A 13,298-nucleotide genomic window follows, 5' to 3' on the forward strand; every position below is an offset into this window, starting at 1 on the left:
AAGGTTTGGACCAAGGCAGTGATGTGGTTGGAGCTGTGCTTGCGAAAGAAAACGCCCGCAGGGTGTAAAGGAGAGCCTGCGGGTGGGGTCGGTGCGGGAGGACCGGGCAGCAGGGAGAGTGCGGGGCGCCCAGTGAAGACCTGAAGAATGCATAGTGGCAGGAACTCAGGGGGCCACGACACCGCTCCCGGGAGCCCGTGCACTTCCTGTTGGGCCCCAGGACTGGAGACATTAATTAAGCAGAGGTGGAACCGCAGGGACCTCAGAGGACATCTGGACCTGGGTGATCCAAGCTGTGCCTATTTCTAGGTTGTGAAATCAGTGTGGTGGGTCATAAGCCGCATTAAAAATAATTCATAGTTTTTTAATATGTGTACTGGCTCACAACAAAATATAGTTCTTATTGTGGAGCCCTGTCTCAAAAATACTCAGTTGTTAAGCGTCTACCTTCGGCTCAGGTCATGATCTCAGGGTCCTGGGATCGAGCCCCGCATCAGGCTCCCTGCTCTGCAGGAAGCCTGCTTCTCCCTCTCCCACTCCCCCTGCTTGTGCTCCCTCTCTCACTGTGTCTCTCTTTGTCAAATAAATAAATAAAATCTTTAAAAAAAAAAAAAAAATACCAAGTCCGAAATACCAAAATACACCTCCCCCCCAAAAAATACCAGGTCTGAAAAATACCAAAAGTCCAACGCCTTCTTTGTACTTGTGAGAAATAGGAGCCCAGAGAGGTAAAGTGAATTGCCTGAGGTCCCCAGCTGCCCTGATCTTTTCCTGGGCTCCCCTCTGTTTGGCTGGATACACCTTTGCCAGCTGCCCGCCGCCCCCCCCTCCCCCAGCTCAAGTCCAACCCAAGGGTCTCTGGCAGCTTCTGGACGCCCTGGGGTCGAGTCGGAGATCTGGCCCCGTCGGCATGCGGGAGGAGCACACACAGGTCCTGCAGGAGACGCTTACCTGGGGACATGGCCTTCATGTCTCGGGGGAACTTGCGGCACACATTGTTGTAGTTGGTGCAGATGTGGTGAAGACACCAGTCGGCCAACTGGTACGCGCAGTGGAACTGGGGACAAAAAGGAGCACCTACGCTGGAGGCCCAGGGAGGGTCCACACAGACACCCGTAGCTGTCCTCAGAGCCCAAGCTTTGGTGCAGATGGGCAAAGCCCTGCAGTTGTAACGAGCCCCTCTTGAGAGGCAAACCCACACAGAAGTGTGAGGAAACACTTAATTTGCTCCTTGGCGCCACCACCGCCCCGTCACATCAGGTCACCTCTGTCCTGCCCCCAGCACCCACAGAATCCATAGATGCGTGTGGTGCCTTCCTACCATGTCCGTCCTCCTTAGATCCCCCCTGGAGATGTCCTCCTCCGCCCACCGGGGGCCAGAGCAGCCTGCACGGAGGGGTACACAACCAGGCTTAGAGGGCCGACTTCCCCAACTGTGTCCACATGCCTCAAAGCTGCAACGTCCACTTCATGAGCTGGCTTCTAGTGGCAGAATTGATGCACTCGGAGGGCTGTGTGCGAGACTTTGCTTGTTTGCTTGGGAATAAGGAGGTGGGCAGCCCATTTTAGATGAAGAGTCCTCAGTGACCTCAGGCATGCTGCAACCACGTGTATGTACGAGACTGGGCTTCTGTCCCCTGCCCTATGGTCGTACAAAGCCTCAGTCCCTTCCCGCCAGTCCCATTCCTCTCGGCATGTCAGAGTGAATCCTCTGGCATGGACGATGAGGCAGGCCCTGCCCAATCCAGGAACCAAGTCTAACAGCGGGCTCCCTTCCTACCCACTGCCTGCCAGCCTTCTTCAGTCCCTGCCAATGGGCAGACAGAGCCCAGAGTCAAGAACGGTGGAGAGCGTCCTTCCCCTGCCATCATACCTGAGCCAGTTCTAGGAACAGGAGGACGTCCCCATCAATGTCCACCATCATCTGAGTTGCTTCCATCAGCCCGGTCACTGTGTACTGCTCTGTGACACACACAGTCAGGAATCAGCTGAAGAACCATATGAATGGACATGCACTCACTTCTACCCCCGGCAGGGACCCACTGCAGGGCAGACAGACAGGAGGGCCCACTGGCAAGTCCCAGCAGGCCAGGAAAGACCACAGGTGATTGAAGTCTGCTCCACCGGTGAGGAAATTGGGATTACAGCAAGACTTTCCCATTGGAGCGGGGCTGGGGCAGTAAAAGTGGATGTTAGTTAGACTCAAGCAGGAGAACTGTTCCAACTACATTTGTTGCCCCCAGTGGTCTGGTATATGTAGGGTGAAAGCCCCCAGCAGAACCAGCCATTGACACGGATGAGAGAGGGTGGTAACTCCCAGCTGTGCTGAGAACTACGAATTACAACTATGGATTGAATCTAGTTGTTTGTGTTCACTGAAATTTTATAACAAATTGTGAACAGACCTTATATTTTATGTTAAAACATTTATATTAAAGAAGTAAACACTCTTAATCCTGAAGTTTAACTGTATCAGTATAAACTCATGAGGTATTTTATCTTCATGGGGGCGCCGGGGTGACTCGGTTGGTTAAGCACCCGACTTGTGATTTTGGCTCAGGTCGTGATCTCAGGGTTGTGAGATCAAGCTCCATGTCAGGCTCCACACTGGACATGGAGCCTGCTTAAGATTCTCTCTCCCTCTGCTCCTCCCCTACCCCTGTTCATGCTCTCTCTCTCTCTCTCTCTCTCCCCTTCTCAAATAAATAAACAAACTTTAAAATCTATTTCCCAGATCTAAGAAAAGACCTAGAAACAAGAGACAACAATGCAGTATAGTCATGTGCATCCCTAATGCTCAGATTATAGTCTTGAAATACCATGTCCAACTATAAGAAACAGACTTCTTAGAGAGATGGCTGATTCGAGGTCTGCAGCAGGAGATGTACAGAATGAACCTGGAACATCTTGTCGTTCCACACAACCAGAAAGCTCATTCTGGTGCCAACCTGAAAAGACGCCTGCTGGCAAAAGGTGCAGTGTGGTATTCCAGCTTCAACAAAGATAACTGTAATTATTTGAAACCAATCGAGTATGTTTGTAATAACACTTAAAAATAAGAACTGATCAGACACCCGCAAAGGGTGATGGGAAACAAATTTATCTCGAAGACCGGTAAATAAAAGGATACAACCAAGCATTCATCTGCCCTTCCTATGTAAACCACACCACTGGGTAAGCAAAGAGTAGGTGAGGGGAAGCTGCTCTCTTTTTCAACATATTCCAACAGAAAAAGAAGGAATGACTGAATTGGAATATTATCATTTCACAACACCTCATGAATCAATGGATTCAGGCAATGATACTCAGTGGCTGCTAACATCACAAAAAAGATCACAAAAAGAGACAAAGCTTCTTGATGAAAAACAGAAAAGGGGTGCCTGGCTGGCTCAGTTGGTGGAGTATGTGACCCTTGATCTCGGGGTTGTGAGCTCAAGCCCCACACTGGGTATAGAGATTACTTAAAAATAAGATCTTAAAACAAAACAAAACAGGAATAACCTATAAAGTTGTTTTAGCAAAAGAAAATTGAATATGGATCCGATCTAGCCCCTAGACCCAATGGCCAGTCAGTGAAAAATCTAGATTTTCTGGAACATCAGTGGGTTTCTTCCAACAGATAAACTGCAAGGGAAAAAAAAATTTAATGGACAAGGAACCCTTTAGATTAGGAGAAATTTAAGAGGCATTTAAAAAATAAGACCATGCTTTGGTGTTTAAGGATGCACACATGGAAGATAAAACTATGAAGAGAAAGAAGTGAGGCCAATAAAAAAATACCCTACAAAGGAGTAATAGGCAAAGTGTTACTCCTGAGGACGGGGATGGACCTGTGACTGGCGGGGACAGGCCGAGGGCTTCTGCTATGGCCGGCAAGGAGCTAGCTCCTGACACGGGTCCTTTGACTCTATAATAATTCATGAAGCCGAACATATGTTTCATGCATTTGTGCTCTATTGAACAATGAAAAAGTTTTAAGCTTGAATTAATAACTTCATAGAAAGCATATCTCCCAAAACCTAGAGCATCACCAAATATACCATGCTCGGCATTTCCCACTGCTCCTTGACAAGCATGTGCATGACACATATCTGTATACTTTGTCATTTGTATGGACCGTCTCCCAGAAAAGTCATTCAATGGGTATTTTCTACAAGCCTCTCCACACAGCGGCACAGTGTAACACTGGCAACAGCTGACTTGTTTCCGATCGCCCGCCATGATGAAGCAAACTTACAGGAACATCTTTATACATATTTTGCTTTGGGTCATATCTTTGGAGATAGTCTTTCAAAAGGTGAATTACTAGGTCCAAGAGTTTGGAAGTCGTCTGTGCTCTGTGAAGACCACACCACTTTCCACGGGCAGCTACGGTGGACGTACTGTCGCAGCTGTGATCTTTAGAAGCCTCTCTTGCTCCCCACCCTAAAGCCCTTTGTGTCTCCAACTAGGACTCTCTCTGTAGGCTCAGCTCTTAACAGTCAAATTCTCATCAACGATTTCTTCCTTCTTCCTATGACCAAGCCCCATGTTATAACTAATTTCTCATCACGGTATTGCTGTTTTCCTCCTAAGTGAGTCCCAGTCTTGACCATCGGTCCAGTGCCCCAGTAGCTCTGGTGCTAGATCCTTCCCTGAATCTCAACTCAAGTTGTATCTAAGGCTCTGCCCTCTGCCCCCTGACCTACCCAAGAACACAGACCCCGATATCAACAGCAGCAGAGGCGCCAACACCAACACCAACACAGTGCAGACACCAATCCCAACGTGTGGCAGCACTCCCTTCAGCTGGATAGCACCATTCCTCTTCTCCAGCCCCTCGGCCCCTCCACCGCCCCCCACCGCCTGCTGGGCAGTTTCCCCGTGGCCTCAGGCCCTGCTCCACCCCAGGCCCATTCTCAAAGCTGAGCTCCAGCTCTCATGGTCTTTTCAAGGATCTAGGGGATGGGAGGTCGATGTTTATTGTCTGCTTCTGGAAGAGACAGAAAGTGAAGATGGAGGAGGAACAGAAGAAGGATGAGAAGAAAGAAAGAAGACAGAGGAGGTGGTGAGGAACCAAAGGGGGGCAATGAGGAATGGCGTTCTATTCCTCTTGACTTAAGCGTGCCCCGCCGAAGCGAAGCTGATGGAACACCAGCGCTGTCATCTACTGGATACCGCTTCGTGGGGCCCATAACCCTTTGCAGAGACCCTGTCACGTGACACCATCCTGTCTCTCACACGTGCTTCTTTACATCTATGGCCTCACCCAAGCCCCAGTGCGCATCGACATATTTCACTTTATGTCAACACATTTCCTTGGTGCTCGCAGCCTGTCCCCTGGGGGAGGCAGGTGAGAGGAGAAATCAGCACCTGGGGGGGGATGGTTTCCCTGGCTTCTCCCCCAGAGAGGTCCCCGCGTACCTGTGAGGGCAACCAAGTGCGGCAGGCAGAGGCGGTTGGCCAGGATGATGAGCTTCATGTCGTCCAGGTCGGGACTGGAGGTGAACATGCCCGTGTAGAGGTACTCCAGCACTGCCCTCATGCAGCTCTTGCTAGTGTAAGGGAACGCCACCTGCGGGGGAAGGGAGACAGAAGGCCTCAGGGAGGCCCAGCCTTATGGAAGGAGGAGCTCAGGCCGGGGACACTCAAAAGGCCCTGGCCCTCTTGCTGGCTCCACCGGATGGGCAGCCATTCCTGAGCTGCCCCTGTACCCGCTCCGAAGGCCCACCAAGGCCTGTCTCCCAGAGCAAAACCCTGCACTGAGCCTGCATGCTGACCACACCAGTGAGCAGCGCTCTGACATTTTAAAAGGACCTGCGTTCAGGGCGCCTGGGTGGCTCAATCGGTTGAGACTCAGACTCTCGAGTTTGGCTGAGGTCATGATCTCAGGGTCGTGAGATCGAGCCCCACGCTTGCTCAGTGGAGAGTCTGCCGGAGACTCTCTCTCTCCCTCTCCCTCTGCTCCTCCCCACATTCACGAATGTGCACTCCCTCTCTCTCTCTCTCTCAAAGGAGTCCTTCCTGCCACCTGAACCCACACACCCTGGCCCTTCCTGGCCTTACAGAGGGCAGTGCAAGTGGGGTACGAAGGAGCCAAGCCAACACCAGCTGGCTTCCTGCTGGCTGCCTGAAGCTGCTGCTTTGGGCCGCTGGGATCTCTTCCGAGCAGCGCTGCAACAAAAACTGCTTTCTCATCAGACACGAGTCTCTCCAAGCTGCATGGGAGTCATCTGGAGCTCTAACGCAGCACCGAGAAGTGCCTGGGGCGGGCCAGCCCCTGGGGCTCCACTCACAGAAGCCAATCCCACTCATGCTTCAAGGATCAGAGACCAGCTCACAGTTCAAGCCCTCCACTTAGCCTTCTGGAAGCACTCCCTTCCCGGAAATCTTAAGAAACTCATTCTACGTCACAGGAAGCTATCTTGTGTTGTTCCCAGTCCTGTCTTTTCCCTCAAGTGTTGGGTGAGCTCTTACTAAAGGACGTGCAGAGCGGGGCTGGGGAGAGGGGGGAGGGAAGAAATCCCAGATCAGGCAAGAAAATGGCATGTGGACCCCCAGAACCTCAAGCAGTTGCACAAACTGGTACCTTGTTAATTGCGAGGCTGACTGTGGCCAACTAACGGTACAGGAGTTCACGGAAAAGAGAGAATACTGAGGGCCCAAGCCTGAGCTACTCTGCTCGGCTGCTCGAAGGGAAAGGAGAGAACAGACTGAAGAGACTATTTCTAAGGATGCACTGATAGGTCCTGTCCAACTCTGTGTTTCCAGTCTCGGTGCCTGAGAAAGTGGCCGTAACAGTGACGGAACAGCCAAGTCGGAGCAGTGCTGATTAGAGGGAAAGGTGACTGTATGAAGCATTTCTTTTTCTGGTCTGAGCTCTGCTGCTTTGACATCTGGGGCCTTGCTGACCCAGCGGGGCTGCCCCTCCCACGGCTAGCCAATGCTAGCGGCAGTAAAGGACGTACTCAGCCTGCCTTTCCCGTGCAAACCAACCAGTCCTGTGTCCACACCCCAGCCACCTCCTTTATCAGGCTCATTCCCTCAACCACTATCCCCTGCCCTAGTCACCCCAAGCCCAGGTGCCAGATGACTTGGGACAGCCCCAAAGCCTGCTGAAATTATTCAGACAACCCAATCCTAAGCCTGCTCCCCTTGCCTCACCAGTTCCTTCCCATAGAAACTACAGTGAAGGCTCTTGTTCGCGTCCCCTTCACTCCCTTTGCCTAAAGACTGACCCTGGTGCTTCCCTGTGTGGTCCCCTATACGATGCATGCCCCCTCCTACTGACACCTGGGAGTATAAAAGTCTCTCTGTCCAATAGCAATTTTCTGGTCTGTGGGCTTCACCGTACCTAATAGTAAGACTTACATTTAAAACAGTGATAGAGTCGCGTTAGCACACACTGAATTTTTTCCCCTTGGCTCACGTGTGTTAGGGAGAAAGCAAGGTACAATGTATAGAGCTAAGGAATCGGAAGTCTTGAGTTCAAGTCCGAACCTCTCCTTTCTACTTATTTAACTTTGTACCAGGCACTTAACTTCCTGGGGACTCACTTTCCTTGTAAAGTGAGAACACGACGCCATGTGCAGGAGCTGTGTGTGAGGTGAGACACGAGATAATGATCAAAAGTGCTTTCTATACCATAAAGTGAAGATGTCACCATAATCCCCTGTCTTGAAATTTCATAAGATCCTTGGCTATGGGAGCCACCTCTTAAACTTATCTCGAGTCTGTCACTCAGTGGTGAGCAAGCACACAGTCAGTAACAGAAGGTAGTACTGACTGAAGGAAGCACCAGTAAATGGCAGATGCCTCAGGTGGGAAGGGTGTGGGTCTCTCTCTCCTTCCCACCTATTCCCCTCCTAGCCTTACCTCCCTGGTGGAACTCTCCACAAATGGCCCCCCAAACATGGCGGCCATCCAGTCACAGCTGGAAATCAACAGGGGCTTATGGGCGCTGATGGTGCCATCATCCAGGATGAAGGTCACATCTGTCCGGGAGGAGAAGAGGCATCACATGAGGATGTGGTGAAAGGATGTGGGAGAACCCATCCCAAAGATCGACACTGTGCCCACACAACCCACTTCCTCCTGAAGCCATTCATGTAGAGTGCTACCTGACCAAGCTCTTGGGCTTGGGGACCAGGCTTCAGGAGCAGAGCCACCCTGTCTCCAGGACATCGGCAGCTGAGATGACTCAGAATGCTAATTGGACCAACGCAGACTTTTCAGAAGGCTAACTGGAGGGAAGTCCCCTGCTCTCCGGCAGTCAATTCCTAAGCACAGTCCATACCTGAGAAGGTGCCTTTTGCCAAGCACTCCTTAACCCGGTTAGTCCGGCGGACATGGAAGGCCTTAGTGATCTCTTGGTTCATGAACGCCTCATTGTTGAGAATGTTGGCCACCATCATGCGCAGATCAAAGACCTCAAGCAGTTCGGCAATGTGGGCGATGTGCATGAGGTCACGCTCGTTCTCGTCCAGCTCCCCGGTGTACAGGTACTTGAGAACAGCCCGGAAGGGCCCTGGCTGGATGGAGTTGTCCATTTTTACCACCACCATCAGCCGGGATTTGTAGGTCAGAGGATCTTCTGCCATTTCTTCCTGAATGCTCACAAAAGCTCTGCTCCAGGAAGACAGGACTCGACCCCTCCCGGGCAAATACCCTGTTCCATTGCCCCGTAAGATCCCGTCACTAGTGGAGGCACGGAGCCCAGCAGGGCCAGAGCCCCCGCCCTCCTCCATGCTCTCACACACGTCAAAGCTGGCCGCCCGCAGCAGGAAGTCCCGGCCATGGTGGTGGTGGTGGTGATGGTGGTGGTGGTGATCAGGGTGACCCCGGTGGTCCTCTGGGCGGGGGCCCCCGGGCCCCGAGGGGCCCCCCAGCTCCCCCTCGCTCAGGTCCATGAGGAACAGGTCGTAGAACTTGGAGGAGGAGGTGGAGAGGTAGATCTTGTGGGCAAAGATGCGCACCCGCTCCTGCAGCACCAGTATGACATCCGCGCATAGTGGGTCCTCCAGGAGGTGGGCGGGGCACTCCTCGCTGCTGGAGGGGGGGTCGGGCACCACGATGATGGGGGGAGGCGGCTTGGGAGGCAAGAAGGGCGCCTGCAGCAGAGGCCGCTGCACATTGCGGAGGTGGGATTTCCAGAACTGCAGGTGGCGGCGGGAGATGAGCGCTGCGCGGATGGCGTTGTCAAAGACGTCCTTGATGCCAAACTGGGCCACCACGCTGGTCTCGTAGTAGGGGATGCCCAGCTCCTTGGCCACCTCCCGGCCCTTCTCTGGGGGAAGGATCTCATTGGGCTTGATGGGCCTAGTAGGTTCAAGAAGGAAGACCAAACATGTTGGCAGGAGAGGAGGAGAGGGGAGGGGCAGGGAGAGGCAGCTCTCCAGAGCCTGCCTGGTCTGTAGGGGACTGCTCAGGGTCTGTTTCAGTCCGACTCCTGCCCTTTCTCCTCTGCCTAGTCAAATTTTACCAGTCCTTCAAGGCCCACTTCTAATTCCCTCTTCTTGCAGGAAGCCTTCCGTATTTATGCCAGCCCCGCGCCCTCCCCAGCTCAAAGCAGTGGCAGCACTAACCACCTCTCTGGCAATTAGCATGCCACGTTCCACGCTGGTTTTTAACACGGCCATATATGGAGTTCATCTCCCAGCGTGATCATAAGCCCCATTTGTGCAAAGACTACCTCCTTTTCTCCTTCCCTCCCATGGTGCTTAGCCCAGGATTGCTCACATAGGGTATAAGAGATGCATGGATGCATGGATGCATGGATGCATGGATGAACAAATGAACAAATGAACAAATGAATGAATGGGCACACTCTTTGGCCTCCCACATGGCTTGCTTCAAATGGAGGGTGAGGTGTGAGGCCCAGTGGATTCCCTCAGGGCTGAACAGGGAGCCACGGAGATGCACCCTCTCCCTCTGTCTTCCTCCTTCCCCCTCCCTAGCACCAGCACCCCTTACCTAGCCAAGGGTCGCCTGGCCCTATTGACAGCCTCCAGGTCAGCATAGCGCAGGTCCAGCTGGCAGCCCACCAAGATGACAGGTGCTCGGGGGCAGAAGTGCTTGATTTCTGGGTACCACATGGTCTTGACATGGTGGAGGGAATTAGGGTTGGCAATGGAGAAGCACAGAACCACCACATCGGATCTGGGGGTGGGAGAGCGAGGTTATGGGCAGGGAAAGCTAGTGGTAGGTTACCCGCCCCTGGAACAAGGGAGAACATGCATACCCACCCCACCCTACAACACTACATTCCATGTCTGTCATAGGCATCTGCTCACATGACCTTACACAGAATGTATAATAATAGGACCTTGAATTTATATGCCTCGAATTTAGCATTTTAGAGCTTCCGAAAACCCTCATTTTGACCTCACGGCTATCTTATGGGTTAGAAATTACCATTTTACAATCCATGGCTGAGGAAAGTCAATTCAGAACAGTTCCCCTAATTGCGCACAGGCCCAGAGCTGAGAGGTAGCAGGGCTGAGAGTCCAACCTGGCCTCCTGACTCCAAACCCGGCTCCTTCCACTGCCCCGGGCTGCCTCCCCTGTGAGGGTCTGCCATGCTGTTTTCTCTGCTCCCTCCTCCCAGCTGAAATTTCACAGCATTGCTGTTCCTTGGGAAAGCAGGGAAAACCTACCCACCTGGCTCCCCGCAGGCAACCGGAGGCCTTACCTACCTCCCATAAGCAAAGCGACGATCTTTGTGGTGGTCTCCAAAGGTGTCCCAGAGGCGGAGGGAGACGCTGACATCATCTACCACATCTCTGGAGCGTTCCAGCACCTGTGGGGCGTGGGGGGTGGGGAGGAGAGGAGTGGGAATCAAGGGCAACAGTTCTAGGGGCCTCTGCACATCAGCTCAGGGTGGCGCTGGCTCACCTCTGAGGCTCCCAGACGGCATGGGGGTGAAGGGACAGAGCTAGCTAGGGTTCTGGCAGCTTCCTCTGTGTGCCGTGCCCAGCACTTTCTCCGGGTGCCGTCTCTGCAGACGCCAACGGCAAGAGTGGGCTTTAAGCCGGCCGGAAGGGAAGACCCTCTAAGAGGGCAGACTGTCCTGGGGTGCAAGGGATCTCAGGGAGCCTGCCCTGTTCCCAGCTTCACCTGCACATTACAAGCCTCTGATTTTGGTTTTAGCCGACAGCTTCTTTCTTCCTCATCTTTCCAACACCCTCCCTTCCCCGCAGTGCTCCCCATTACTGGGGGCTGTGATTGCACAAAGATGCTATGCCCCAGGCAAAGCTTCGGTCTCAGGCACCAGCTCAGCCATGCAAAACACAAATGGTTAGGGATCCCTCCCCTGGGGTGGACTCCCCTCAGCCCTCTCTCCTGGGGCTCCCTCCTCTTCAGCTGCTCCCGCCCCATCCCCAGGGGCCTCCGTGAGCTCAGCACACGCCGGGCCACATTTGGAGACACTGAGCTACAGCTTGGGAAGAAGCCCAAGTACATGGGGCGGACCCCCAGCCGAGCGGCCTTGCAGCCTTACCTCCTGGCACACCCGATACTGGTCGATGGCCCAAACCGTGGGCACATGGGTGGCGAGCAGCTGGTACTGGGTGAGGGTGGCATTGCAGGCCCGGGCACAGATGAGCCTGGTCTTGCCCACCGCGTTGTCTCCCACCACAACGCACTTGATGGTCTCTACGTTTGGCCTTTCATAATCCATGTCAGAATCCATTAATTGGGACCTGAGGGAGAGGAGTGTAGTGGTCAAGATGACTCCGCACCCCAGCTCCCTGACGGCCGGGGCCAGCCGCTCTCCTCAGCCGGGGCTGGCCCCTCTGCCAGCATTTGAATGGAGAGGGGGCGAAAGGAGTGGGTAGCTTTCTGGGTAATCATTCTGCGGGGCCTGAGAAGCTGGGGGCCCGTTCAGGCTCAGAGGCGCAGTGGCACCACGTGAAACACTCGTCTGCCTCCTGTTGCCATCATCCTCCCACTGGGCTTCTGGCTGGGGGAGGCCTGTGAGAGATCCCACAGCAGAACCTGCCCCGGGCCTGTCCCCGCTCCCTCAGGAAGAGGAGGGTCCTCCTGGGAAGCTCACTCATCATCCACGCTCTCCTCCCCTGGACAGCACAAAAGCAAATAGCTGAGAGAAGCAGAGTACTGGCCAGGTCCCCACCCCTTCCCAGCAGGCCAGAGGGCAGGACCACTTTAAAATTTAATGGACTTGTCAGAGCTGGGTGGCAGCTCTCCTGTCCTCCACCTTTGCCTCCCTCCCTCTCTCCCTGGTGGTGGATTTTCAAGCCCTGGCTTGCCTATGGCTACCCTTCAAGGCTAACCCCCAGCCTTCTTCAGGGAGATGCTAGAATTCTTCCTCCCAATGCCTCTGGAGGCACCCGAGCAGCCCATGGGCCTCCCCTCCCCTCCTCGGAAGCCTGTCATGTTGCCTACAGGGCTCACTCAGCAGCAGTGGAGATAAACATGGGTCTGTGACTATTTACTCCATGCATGGCCAGTGGGCCTTCCTGCCCCTACTCACACATGCCCTCCAAGCATCCTACATGCAGCCTCGGGGAGAGTGAGATATGCCCCCTTCTGTGCCTTCCTTTCCCAGGGAGGAGGATTCTCAGGCTGGAAGCCCCCAGACTCCTGGCACACTCCTGGTAGGCTGCTTGCTCAATTGGCTGCATGGGTAATGGGGTTGCTGGGGGAAGCAGAGGGTCAGAAACTTGGGCCTGAATTTCTGGGCTAATGCTTGCCTCAGTTTCCTTCTGTGCTGAGCAGAGAGGCAGTGCCTTGTCCACCCACAGAGGGGGATGGCCTCAAATGAACAAAAAGAAGGCCCTCCTGTAGTTGAAATGTCATGTCAGTGTTTAAAAAGCTGTCACCAGGAAGGGACCCTCAGCTTGAGGGTGAGGGGGCTTTTGGTGGCAGTCTCCCAGTGGCATCTACTCTCCCGAAAGGGCTGAGGGGAGGAGGCAGGGGTAGGTGCAAGGCAGACATTGTTAGGGAACTTGGTTTCACCTAGGTCACTGGCCTGCTCCTGCTCACATTCCCTGTGTGCACCAAGTCAGCCGGGGGCTGGAGCAGCCTGAGGACTCCTTCCTAGGCCAAGGAAGGCTGAGCTCCTAAGTGTCCTGGAGGCAGTCCAGGCGCCCTCACTGCTGAGCCATCCAGCCAGAGAGCCGGGCCACCAGCAGCAACCGAGCAGCTCCATTCCTGCCGGGCTGTAACTGGATGCCAGCATGCAGGAATGCAGAACTGAAATATCCAAGTAACGATGGCAACTGGGATTTGCGCGAGTAGATACATCTCAGCAACCTAAGCAAAAAGTGCAGCAAGGACTTTTCAATGAGACAAGCACCTCC

At 53.7% G+C, this 13,298-nt stretch overlaps 1 protein-coding gene across 7 annotated transcripts in view; it reads right to left on the reverse strand.

Annotated features, from left to right (window-relative positions):
* RHOBTB2 (Rho related BTB domain containing 2) overlaps positions 1 to 13,298 on the reverse strand; it is a 30,792-nt gene that overhangs the window by 5,105 nt on the left and 12,389 nt on the right. For 5 of the 7 annotated variants that reach the window (XR_003520791.2, XM_027598910.2, XM_027598911.2 and 2 more), the window contains 8 exons: positions 11,477 to 11,678; positions 10,674 to 10,777; positions 9,952 to 10,137; positions 8,276 to 9,297; positions 7,855 to 7,973; positions 5,404 to 5,554; positions 1,874 to 1,962; positions 952 to 1,057 (listed from right to left, as the gene is read on the reverse strand). Coding sequence is in view for 6 of the 7 variants with exons in the window: in XM_027598910.2 (XP_027454711.1) it covers positions 952 to 1,057; positions 1,874 to 1,962; positions 5,404 to 5,554; positions 7,855 to 7,973; positions 8,276 to 9,297; positions 9,952 to 10,137; positions 10,674 to 10,777; positions 11,477 to 11,678 (1,979 nt within the window). In the remaining variant the exon portion in view is untranslated. Of the gene's footprint in view, positions 1 to 951; positions 1,058 to 1,873; positions 1,963 to 5,403; positions 5,555 to 7,854; positions 7,974 to 8,275; positions 9,298 to 9,951; positions 10,138 to 10,673; positions 10,778 to 11,476; positions 11,679 to 12,954; positions 13,252 to 13,298 lie in introns of all 7 variants that reach the window. The other 2 variants (XM_027598913.2, XM_027598915.2) reach the window with 1 other exon arrangement.

Source organism: Zalophus californianus, chromosome 2 (genome assembly GCF_009762305.2).
Source record: "Zalophus californianus isolate mZalCal1 chromosome 2, mZalCal1.pri.v2, whole genome shotgun sequence".
In the NCBI taxonomy this organism is placed as follows: Eukaryota; Metazoa; Chordata; class Mammalia; order Carnivora; family Otariidae; genus Zalophus; species Zalophus californianus.